The following is a 12,929-nucleotide window of genomic DNA, read 5'->3' on the forward strand; positions in this document are numbered from 1 at the left end:
TACGTACGTAAAGTCCACATTCATTTTTTTTTATTCATAGTACACATTCATGCACACGATGGGCTAGACATGTATCGGAAAAAGGAAGAAAAAAAAAAGATTTTATTTTATTTTAATTAGACAACTCCTTTTTAAAACCCCAGCCGCCCATAATAGCCACCCAAATTGCTCTCTCGCAAAAGAAAAGGAAATATCTATCAATATACACACACATCAACACAACACAAAAACACCCTCCCATCCCCACATCCCTCCATTCACTTACTTTGGAGAATCTCGTCAAAAACAATAACAATAATACACAAATATTTATTTATTTTAATCATCCTATTAATATTTTTTATTTTTTTATTCCTCTATCTATAAATCATAAATTTTATAATATGCATATTTTTTCTCTTTTTTTTCTTCTCTAAATTTCATGAATATGTAGATATTCATGAAACATCTTTCTAAAATCAAACAATAACAGTACCATCATCCACCACAACAAAAACAACACCAACATCAAACAAATGAATCGAACACCCTCATTCCCTTCACTACTATTTCATCTCAATCACTCCTTCCCCTAATTCCCCCCCTCCCCTGAGGAGTTATTATCATACCCACAGATAGGGACCAACCCTAACCTGTTGAGAGAGTACTCACTCACGCACGCACGCTTGAGTCAGTGGTGGGATAGATAACACACGCACTCACGAACAGTAGCAACAGCAACATCATCATCATCGCCATGTCCCAGGAAGAGTCTCAAAGATCTCTCTCCATGGACTACCTCAACCTCCTCATCAACGGCCAAGCCTTCAGCGACGTCACTTTCCAAGTCGAGGGCCGTCTGGTCCACGGGCACCGCTGCATCTTGGCCGCGCGCAGCCTCTTCTTCCGGAAATTCTTCTGCGGACCGGACCCGCCGACCGGCCTCGACCCCGCCGGCGCGTCGCGATCGAACGACACCGGGGCGGCGGCGCGTCCCCCCGGCGTGATCCCGGTGAACTCGGTGGGGTACGAGGTGTTCCTGCTGCTGCTGCAGTTCCTGTACAGCGGGCAAGTCTCCATCGTGCCGCAGAAGCACGAGGCCAGGCCCAATTGCGGCGAGCGAGGGTGCTGGCACACGCATTGCACCTCAGCCGTTGATCTCGCCCTCGACACCCTCGCTGCCGCTAGATACTTTGGCGTTGAACAGCTCGCATTGCTCACTCAGGTTAATTCATTTCTTTCTCTCTCTCTCAGCTCTCTCTGTTCCTGCGATTTATTTGCCTTGTTGTGACCAGTCTTATGTTTTCCGGTTCTTGAGAATTCGGACAATTACTGGGTCTGTTCTTTGGAAACTGGGAAGGGGTATTTTCCACCTTTATTTTATTCGCATTAATTTTGACTCTTCTTTTATTCCCTTTTCAACGCTTCTTCCATTTGGTGAGTGAATGAGATTTTTTTAGTTAGCGATTTGTGTTTTTTTTATCAACCGTTTGAGTTACAGACGATGGTTCTATATATGATCTCATGGTGTTTACAGTCCTTGTTGACTTCAGTTTCCAATTCGACCCCATAGATATATAACAATCCTTGTGCTGGTGTGTTTCTTCGAAGCTTAACTCAACGCATGGTGTTTTCTATTTCTGTTGCGTTTGAGGGTATGAATTATTTTGGGAAATTAAAATTAAAGCAAAACATGTATGTTTATATTTGGACGTCCCTTGATTTCATGTACTATATTTTAGAGACACGGAGTTTCTCGATTTGGTGTTCCTCAATCCATTTATGATGCATATCAAACATTTCCTACATTAAGATAATAAATTAACATCAATCTTGTCTTCCACACGGCAAGCACGCGAAAGCATTTAAACATTCCCTTTCCTCATTTGGGCTGAGGCTCCTAAAGAGAACAAGTTAAAACAAAGGGAAGAGTAAGCCGGTCTAACATGATTTTAGCAAAATATCTATCGGATTTTGTTTCTCTTCCCTCTCTATTTTTCTTTTCGCAACCAATTCTCACACTTTGCAAGCAGTGTCATTAAAATTTTCAAAATTCTTCAGAGCAAACACACATACCCACTATTTTCTATCTGATAAACTCATTTTAATCCAAAACACGAGATTATAGATAACTAGAGTTACTTCCTGACCGTTGCCCTCGCAAAACATTATTTGTTTCAGTTTTTGTTTCTAATGCATTTTTTCTTACTAAAAAGGACTATAGCACATTATGTTCTACCAAGTTCTCTCCAGCTAAAGTAAGAATTTTGCAAGCAAGAGATTAAATAAAAATTAAATGATGATTTCCTCATTTTCTTTGACACTTATTTCTTCAGTTTTCGCATTGTAAAATGCCAGCTCATTTTAGTTTTTTTTTTCTATTGGAAAATATTTTATCAAATTTGAAAGTGAAAAACCAAAATGACAGTTTTTTTAGGTTGTGCCTACAGATCAAAGAACAAACTTTTTAAGTACAGAGATCCAAGAACGAATTTAATGATTAGATAAAACATAATTAGGTACAATTTATTTTTTGAGAGAAAAAATTAGATACAATTTATTAAATATTTATAAATTTTTTCTCCAATTAAAATTAGAGTTTTAATCAGATAATTTGTTTTGTTTTGCGGCATCCAATAATTTGAATAATGAAAGTTCAGATTAAATGATTGTATAATTTATCTTTCTGAAATGCTAAATATAATCAGATAATAACATCCAAAATAACTAAAATAACTTGGCCTAAGTTTTGTAATTAGCTGCTGTGTAGATAAAATTTTGCATTAATATTCATAGAAGGAGGTAATTTTTTTTATAAATACTTATAAAAAAAGAAAATAAAAAAAATGCATTCATTTTTAATAAATGAAAATTAAATATTTCATTTAAACATTCATAAAAACTCTTACTTTTAACTTCTGAAAAATGATTTTGTTTGGTTTTGCTTACTTTGATTTGCAAATGTGGACAGAAACAACTAGCGAGCATGGTAGAGAAAGCCTCAATCGACGATGTGATGAAAGTGCTGATAGCGTCTCGAAAGCAAGAGATGCAGCAGCTGTGGAGCACGTGTTCCCACCTGGTGGCGAAGTCGGGTCTCCCTCCGGAGGTGTTGGCAAAGCACCTCCCCATCGATGTGGTGGCGAAGATCGAAGAGCTCCGTCTCAAATCCTCCCTCGCGCGCCGCTCTCTGCTGCCCGGCCACCACCAGCACCACCACGACCTCACCCCAGGCATGGAGGACCAGAAAATCCAGCGAATGCGGCGCGCCCTCGACTCCTCCGACGTCGAACTCGTCAAGCTCATGGTCATGGGCGAGGGTCTCAACCTGGACGAGGCGCTCGCGTTGCACTACGCAGTGGAAAATTGCAGCAGGGAAGTCGTGAAGGCGCTGCTCGAATTGGGGGCCTCGGACGTCAACTTCCCCGCCGGCCCCGCCGGGAAAACGCCCCTGCACGTGGCCGCCGAGATGGTATTGCCGGAGATGGTGGCGGTGCTGCTGGACCACCACGCTGACCCCAACGTCCGAACTGTGGAGGGCGTGACCCCTTTGGACATCCTCAGAACCCTAACCTCGGACTTCCTCTTCAGAGGGGCTGTCCCTGGACTCACCCACATTGAGCCCAACAAGCTCCGCCTCTGCTTGGAGCTTGTGCAATCCGCGGCTCTTGTTTTGTCCCGTGAAGAAGGGAACAATGTCAACAACGACCATAACAACAACGCTTCTGCTTCTGCTACTGCCATTTATCCGCCAATGAGCAGCGAAGACCACAGCAGCGGCAATTCGGACTCCAGGTTGGTGTATCTCAACCTCGGTGCCACGCCACCAATGGGTGAGGACGATGGCAGCCAGAGGGAAGCCATGAACCGTCATGGCTCGCAAGGTGGCCGATGTGACCCACCATCAATGTACCATCACTCTCATGACTTCTAGTTCTATACCATTACCTACTACTACTTTTATATATATATATATATATATATATATATATATATATATATATATTTGAGCTAGAGTAGCTGACTGGCTATTGGATAGCTCGATATTTCTACTTAAATTGGAAATACAATTGAAGTTGATTTCAATTGCATTGGGTGATTCAGAAGAAAGTTTGTGTTTAGACACCAATAAATTTCAAATATCTAATTTAACAATTTTATTTTCTTTTTATTTCCCTTTTTATCTAATCATATCAATAGAGGGATGCCTACGTATATTTATTGGATTTAAAATGATAAAAAGAAAGCAAGACATGGTTGGTTGGATAGATGAATGTTGAAGGTTAACTAATTTCTCTCTCTCTCTCTCTCTCTCTCTCTCTATATATATATATATATATATATATATATATATATATATATATATATATATATATATATATCACTTTTTCGTGTGTCAGTTGAAATAGTTATAATTCTCATTAGTCATCTCATTACACTGATCTCCTGGTTTTATTCTGTTTTGGGCTCTCTGGCCTATGTAGTGTTTGTCTGCGTTTCTTTTTGTAGGCTTTTTCAAATGGTCGACATTTGAAGTGCGGTTTCATGGGAGATGGGGATAAGCGACAAGGAGAATCTAATCAGTGTAATTTTATTTTTATGCTGTGAAACGAAAGGGTGCATGGAGAAGACGCAGGTCAATCTTTTCAATCCCACTTCACCTGTCAACTCCTTGTTTTTATATACACTGATGCTTTCCTAGCTAATATCACGGCCAACTTAATTTGGCTTTTCTGATTCCAATTCCCGTCCCACCCGACCCCACTTTCTCCTGACCCAAATTATTTACTACTAGCTTGTTCTATTTTCTGCCTGAGAATGTCGTGGTTTCTTAGTAGGATTTTCCTTTGTATTTTCTAAATTAAGGGTGTTTGAATATGGAAGCTTAACTTCATATATTCTTTTTTTTTAATGACTATCTTCATATGTGTTCTACTTCTACCTACATACTAGTTAAGAGACGATATGGGCCGTCCCATCTTTTCTAATCCCACTTTATATTCTCTTTTTTTCTTTTACTTCTAACTATACGTAGGCCGATGGAAGAATTCATTTGTTCGGATTTATTGTTTTTCTTTTAATCAAAAGATGTGGCTTTGGATAAATTGATTGGTTGTCTTGCATGAATGCAACAATGAGTGTGACCACACATGTCAAGTTAAAATATTGGCAATATTTCCTTCCATGTAATCCTCTTTTTGTCCCCTTGCCTTTTGTAGGGCTCTTCAGGAATAAAATACTGATACTTTACAGCTAAAAGCCTTATTATATTGGTATTAATTTCTTTTGTTATCGCTAATTTTTCTCTAAATTCATAATTGGACGTGGGTCGTTGAAGATTCTTGAGTTTACCCCATAATTAATTATCTGCATGTGGATAGATAAGCTTTGTATCCGGGGTTTTGATTACATGTTTTTCTGGAAGCATTTCCCAGCCCAAATTATGTATCAGTTAATATTTGAAAATTGTGTAGCAAATGCATATCTAAAATTAATATTATAGAAATATTTCCTACGTACAAAACAATATATATTAAAGTCTTAATAATTTGAAGCGAAGAGTTGCTTGAGTTGCATATATCCGTACCTTCTTTATAGATGTAGTCTTATTTATACTTTTATTGGGCAATCTATAAACGCAAATAAAATAGTTTTCGTATGTTTATATATACTTGACTTGACGTCACACCATAATATGCAACTGTCCATCAATTGTTTATTGAGAATGATTTGAAGATATGCATACTTGAAAAGTGGAACCACCATTTCTATTACTGATCTAAACATTTGTGCCGTATTTATCTTCTCCTCGTGATAATTGCTTAGACCAAATTACTTTGGTAAGATCAGAGATTAATGTGTCAAATATATAACTAGTCTTGGCTACATAAATTGTGTAAATATCTTATAATGTTGCATTTCGGTGTCTATGTTTTCGCTAACTCTCTAATGCAGTGGCATTGTTATGTGTCTTCAATGTTTATAGACAGTTATTTATGCCTGATAAGTAGGAGGAACTTTGATGTTAATTAATAATTATACCTGTTTTTTCTCTTTTAACATCGAAGTTGGGGGCGGTAATAGATCCATATGTTATGGCCTTATGGGTGGGTGAATACAACGCTTTGAGTTTCCAACTTCTTTCGGATTGGGAGCCAAACAGTATAGTCGTACTTGTACAGGATTTCCCAGAGATCCAGGACAGGAAAGTACATAACTTTAACTAAAACTAGGGCATTAATTGATCTCTGCTATTAGCAATTGGGACTGTATATAAAAGTAGGGAAGTGACTACCCATTAGTCGCCCGTGGTTTTAAATGTCAAAAGGTTAAGAAATTACAGCGGGGAAAGTTTGGCGTGAGGATAATGGAACTTTTGAACAACAGAAGGATATTCTAATGTAGCTTCTCCTTAATTTTACTCCTCTCTCTCTCTCTCTCTCTCTCTCTCTCTCTCTCTCTCTCTCTCTCTCTCTCTCTCTCTCTCTCTCTCTCTCTCTCTCTCTCTCTCAATTTAGGTATTTTTAACGTTACTTTTTCATTAAAAATTATAGTTTCACTTTATTAACTAATATCTATTATATGGCAATGCGGTATATCAAAATAAGCTTCTAATTTCAATTAAAACATCCAAAGTATTTATAGTTTTATCCTTGATTAACGTGAGATAATGATCTTGGTTTTTATCCAATGTATATGAAAAAAGTATTATGTTTTTAGATTGGTATAATAACCCCATGGAATATGTATCAAGCAATGTATATACATGTATAAGTGGCATTAAGAGGTATAATAGCCCTATGGAATGTATCAAGCAATTAGCAATGTATATAGATGCATCAGTGACATTATTTTTAAAATTAAATTATTTTTTAAATTGATATTGCCTTATAAAAAAAGTCTTTTAAAAGTTTTTTTTTAAAAAAAAAACTAGAGCGTGGACCTGCATGGAGTAGTTTTTTTTTTATGTATATATAAAGTATATTAACAATTTTATTAATTTCTAAAATTACTTGTAAAATATCTAAACCCAATTCAAAATTCTGCATTAACCAACTTATTCATTTAATAAAAATAACGAAAGATAATTAGGTGCGTTTGTTATTCAATATAACTATAAATTTCAACTTTACAATGTCGCTCGCTTTCTTAAAGTCAGAAAGTTTTTATAGATAAAATAGATTACATAACAAAAATAAGTTGAAAATTTTAAGAAAACTAATTTTAACTAAAAGAACTCATGTATTGTTCCATTAAAATAATTTCTATAGAGTTCAATAATATAACATCTTGTAAAATATTGGAAACAAAATTATGTGAATGAATGAAACAACATAAATTTAAGAACACATTTTGATTATTAGATATATAAGTTCAATATCATATATTCTGTTCATTTGTGTTAAATTTGATATGATTTTATAATATTTTATGTTTGTGAGAGACATTTGCAAATTTTGAAACACAAATTGTTATTAACTTTAAAATCAAAATTCACAATATAATATTTTCATTATAATGGTATTAAAAGTTATTTAGAAAAACTACTTTTTTCATATATTAAATAATATTAACAATTTATCAAATACTTATTTTTTAGAAGATAAATGTAATAAAAAAAAAGACAAATGAGAATCACACCCATCTATTGTCACATTCAAGTCAACCCCATAAACATATAACATGTTAATCTTTATTTGAAAATTTATATTTCATCCTATTAATTCTTGTAGATATTTTAATTAATTTGGTAATAGTACGTACTATTACCTCTTATTTGGTTCATTTGGATCTGTAGGAATCGTGCTGGTTTCCAAGATGGTGCATAACTAAGCACAATATCATGAGAGAGATTATAGTAGTAGTAGCTGTTGAGGAATTTATCTACTAATTTGCTATAGGTTTTGATGTTCTTAGACGTTTCCACGTAAAACAATGCTCCGCGCATCAACCAAGTAATTTGGTCCCTCCGCTATGTGACTGGTTGAAGTGCAATACGAATGGGCCGTTGCTCGTGGAAATCCAAGGCTTACTACATGTGGTGGAATCTTTTGATACTATCATGCCAATATCTTATGATGCTTTTCAATGCGCTTGGGCATATCTCTTTTGCACTCACATTGTGCTGCTGATTGCTATGATATAGCAATGGAAACAATGCACGGTAAAGGTTGGCATAAGTTATGGTTGGAGTGTGATTCTTCTCTGGAGGTGGTAGCTTCAACTTAGTCTGGGGTCAAGTGTGACCGGTTGGGACAAATGTCGAATCGAAACGAAAGGCATGCCAATTAAGGATCATGGCGCATGCAACAAGTAGTTGCAAAAATGATGTGAATTATGTGGGATGTCCAGCCGTAGAGAAGATGCTTTGCGAGAGGCATGACATGTTGAGGCAACTGTGCCAGTATTAGAGAAGAGATCTCCGTGAAAGAATTCGTAAAGTTTGTAAATCGTCATCTCGAACTGTGGCTAAGGAACCCACATTGATTAATGTGATAACCCTGATGGGTAGCGTCGTTCAGGAGTCAATCCAGAAAGCTGTTGGAAATAAGGCTTTTATGTTTAGGAAAAGTGTTTAGGAATATTGGAGACTTTGAATAGAAACTTGATAGGAAGGAGAATTCTTTATGGAGGAGAGAACTTTGTATTTTTGCTTGATACAAATGTGTAGGATTACATCTCTATTTATACTACTCTAAGGAGAACTCTAGACACACTAATTCTAGAGAGTTCTCAACTCTAGAGATCCAAAGAGTATTCTAGAGAATATTACAACTATAAGAAATATCTAGACACTCCAAACACTACAAGAATTCTCTAGAAACATGACCCATAATTACTTAAGCCCAAAATAACTAAGTCCAAGGAACCAAATAATTAATTTAGGCCCAAATCAAGTTTATATTTCAACAAAAGCATGGGATGACCACGAAGTGGTATCTGGGAGATGATCGCATGGTGTGATTGTCCTTAGGGGTGTGGCACTAAGTTGTGACGTTAGATTACAATCAATTCAGCAACCTTGCCATAGTACATGAGCCATCATGGGTTGGTGAGAGTCCACCAATGTACCATGGTGAGGGTGTACTCCTAATAGTCATCCAACTTAAAATAATATAAGTTCATTGAGTTTTAGAAGTTATAGTGACAGAAGACTTGACTATGAAAAAGTAGAAAAGTTAATTGGGTTATGATGAGGTAACATGTGCAACCATGGGTATATCAATCTAGATGATTGGTTGTTTTATCTATGACCTAAAGATCGTTTGTTTGGTGGTTTATGTGCAATCAACGGGGGTGGAATGGAAAGGCTACGTGTGACAATACCAAGGATGAGGATGAACTTTATCTATGAGAGAAAGACCTTCTGAGGGTCTTTTAAGCTTAAAATGGCTATATAAGGATTAGATTTTTATCGAGTCACTACTTTGAACCTTAGTCTTTTCTTGTATAGAAAAGGGTAGACTATATTTTTACTTTATGATGTATTATTCTTTTGTATGTGACTTAGGTGTATTATGTATTCTTTTAAAAAATGTTAAAGTGTATTTATTTTGGGAGGGTAAAGTTGTTTAACGATGATGTTTTGATATTGTTTAAACAAAATCTTTCGTGATTCATTTTCCTTAAGGAAGTTGAGTATTTGAAAAGGTAGGATGATTTCTTTAAGAATGATTTTCTGTCATGGACATTTTATTTCATGCATGACAAGTTAATAAAAATGAACTTCTTTTGGAAAATTTGGTACAAGGTGGTTTTATATACATGTGTTAAAGAGGAAAACATATTTATATGTACTTGAAAGGAAGTTTTTCATAATCAAGTGTTTAAAGTACTCACTAATTTTGAAAAATGACCAAAAAGTCCTTTAAAGAAAGAAGGGTGTTACAGACCTAGTGCTTAATTTTATTAGGGATATCTTTTTCAATTGTCTTCCTACTTATAGTTTATTTTGACAGGATGGCCATGGGTTCAACTTTGTCCCACCATGTGGTTTAGTTTCATTGTAATTCATTTTTATTGTGTTAATAAATCTTAGCATCCTGAAAATAATAGGTAATTTCTTTGGGTCAACCTCATTGGGATCACTGTTCTTACTAGCATGTCATCCTTCATATAAAAAATATTATCTATTGCATTTGAAAAATATTTAAAATACAACTAATATCTAAATCAATTTAAGATAAATTTAAAATATCTATTTCATATCTTTCCAAGTTTGAAGTTTGGCTCTCCTCTTTACTTAAACTTCATGCTTTATTTGGTTCCACCAAACTAGTGCATGTGCACCAAACTCCAAGAAAGCCAACCTAATTTTCTCCTTTTCACTATAGTTATGGCGCGCATGCCAAGATTTGGTCAACTTCTATCTCCCAATTAAGGTACCTTTGGGTCATTGTTACCTTGAAAGCTAGGTATCTTCACCTTCACCCCTTCCATACCATCTCCTTTTTGTATTCTCTTTTTCTTTCCTCGTGTCTCTCACATCATATTTTCTCTCTTTATGTTTTTCATAAAATTTTTCTCTATCTCTTGTTTTTCTCTTTTCTTGCTCATCCTTATATCCTCCATTAAATCCATAAAGATTAGTCATAGCTACAAAAGCAAACATGTTTAGTACACAAATAAAAGAAATATGGACCTAACCAACTAGGTATTTACACTCAAAGCACTCATGTATCACACTTCTAGGCTTTTTCTTTAATGTTCACTCTTGTCTTTTCTCTCTCTCTCTCTCTCTCTCTCTCTCTCTCAAAGCTCTTAAAAAAGAACCTTCAATCTACCCAACAAGATTTCATCAATGTGAAAGAGGAACAAATCCAATATTAACTCAAAAGGTCAAAGAAGTGAACCATTATAAGAGAAAACTTAAGGAATTTAGAAAGACAAGCAACAAAGCTCAAGAAAGAAAGCACAACTAAAAGAAGAATGTCAATGAAGACAATTAGGAAAACTCAATAGATGTAAAGAAAACAATTTCAAATTTTCTAAAATCTAAAATTTTTGGCTAAGTTTGAGAAGCTCCAACAAACAATACAAGTATGGGGAACCTATGAATGGAAGAATAAGAAAGTGTGTAGACTATGAGAGAGGGTTTTAAATTTTGTATGTCAACTCTCTTTTTTATCTATACTTTTTTTGCAGTTAGGTCCTCATTTTTTTAATATTTGCACTTTGAACCAAAATATTGTTATCTTTTTTTGCTATTTGGTCCTTTATATTTTTCTTTTTGGAGCTTCAACTTTTTAAATTTGCAAAAACACTTAAACTCTCTCCAAACAAGATTTTGATGGATCAAACAAGTGTTATTGTTCAAAAAATGATGAAGAACACTAAGAACATTGTTCTTCCCCAAACAATGAATCAATCACAAGAAATTTCATATTTATTGTTTCTAATTGTAATTTTCAACACAATTCATGTATCTATACTTCAAACTCTACAAAACAAGTATCTAAATAATAATAAACATCAACAAACACCAAAACTCAAGGATCAAACTCAAGTATCTTCTTTGAGTTGTGTAATTTCTTGAAATGCTATGAGTCTCATGAAGAGCATCAAGAACATGAAGAACAACACAAACTCAAATCAAATCAAAACTGAAAGAAAACATAGGGGAAACATAGATCCATGTTAGATCCAAACAAAACAAGCTAGAAACATAACATTAAACACAAAACACAAGCAAGAATCAAAGGTCTAGGGAATTCTCACTTTTCTAGAATTTCACCGATTGAACCTTAAAATTGAAGCTTGCAACCTCTAAAATGAATCTTTGAACACCACATGAAACAATCCAAGACATCAATTAAAGAAAATGGATTGTTTCCAAAAATCACAAATTCTCAATCAAAAACTCAAATGGAGGAAGGACGCTACAATCAATGGTTGATTAATGAGTCTATGAGGATCTACCACAAATGTCATGGATATTTGATGAGAATCAAAGCTTCTCCCTCAAGAACCAAGTGTAACATCCCAAAAATTCAATTATGGGAATAAGAAAATATTACTATTGGAGATAATAGTAATGATAGCTTAGTGAGCAAGTAATTAAATTATTAGAGATAAAATATATTAGACTTAGAGGAAAATGACAAAAATGAGGAAGATAACTCATTTTTAGTGAAAATTGTAGAAAGTCAACAGAGTCAACCATAGAACGATAGAGTAAATGGGAAGAGATTGACTTCGGTCAACTCATTAATAAAATATTGGTAAATATTACCAAAACTAATTTAAAAGAGGATTTAATAAATAGAAAGAAATAGTTAGAAAGTTGATGGTGCTGGAATCCATGTTGGGAGTCATAAATATGGGTTTAAAGTCCTAGAAAATTGATTGATCAAATGGTTGAGTGTCATGAATGAAGCACACAAGTTTTTTGGTGTTTTTATGTACTAACATACAACACGAAAATGGATGCTGCAAATTTTAGGGTTCTCAGACAATGAAACTAAAATTATATTTTGAAATTAGGCATTTGGAGCTTATGTTTTCATGTATGAAATGTAAATTTTGGATAAGAAATGATCCTTGTGTTGAATGTTCTATTATGACCTTTGCTGCTTAATTGATAAACTGGGAGGAATCTGGAATGATTTATGGATGTGGTGGACATGTATAAAAAATAAACATTGTAATATTTAAATGTAGATGCAATTGGCTTTGATGTTTTGATGATGATCATGATGATGTGTTGCAATTGATGCAAATGGGCTTTTCAAGATTAAAATTCAAGACAATACTTCAAGATTACAAGTCACAACATCAAGATGATCACTAGAATATTAGGAAGGGAATTCCTAATTGAATTAGCAAAGGTTTGGCCAAGTGATTTAAATTAAAAAGTGTTTCTCAAAGGTTTTACTCTCTGGTAATCGATTACCAGAGGATGTAATCGATTACCAGTGGCCAAATACGTTTTATAACAGCTACAAAAATTT

At 34.8% G+C, this 12,929-nt stretch overlaps 1 protein-coding gene across 1 annotated transcript; it reads left to right on the forward strand.

The window, feature by feature from the left end:
* The first annotated feature begins 417 nt into the window (after positions 1–417).
* LOC114393243 (BTB/POZ domain and ankyrin repeat-containing protein NOOT2-like) lies at positions 418–3,956 on the forward strand. Its single transcript, XM_028354518.1, has 2 exons — positions 418–1,204; positions 2,951–3,956. Exons 1-2 carry the CDS (start codon positions 737–739, stop codon positions 3,911–3,913), a joined length of 1,431 nt encoding a protein of 476 aa, XP_028210319.1. The 5' UTR covers positions 418–736; the 3' UTR covers positions 3,914–3,956.
* The last annotated feature ends 8,973 nt before the right edge of the window (positions 3,957–12,929 follow it).

The sequence above is a fragment of the Glycine soja genome, chromosome 2, assembly GCF_004193775.1.
Source record: "Glycine soja cultivar W05 chromosome 2, ASM419377v2, whole genome shotgun sequence".
NCBI classification, from domain to species: Eukaryota; Viridiplantae; Streptophyta; class Magnoliopsida; order Fabales; family Fabaceae; genus Glycine; species Glycine soja.

Excerpts from the sequence above, each read along its gene's own strand:
- LOC114393243 (XM_028354518.1), top strand. The coding sequence starts at position 737 with ATGTCCCAGGAAGAGTCTCAAAGATCTCTCTCCATGGACTACCTCAAC. Across the intron at positions 1,205-2,950 it reads AGCTCGCATTGCTCACTCAG|AAACAACTAGCGAGCATGGT; the intron begins GTTAATTCATTT and ends AAATGTGGACAG.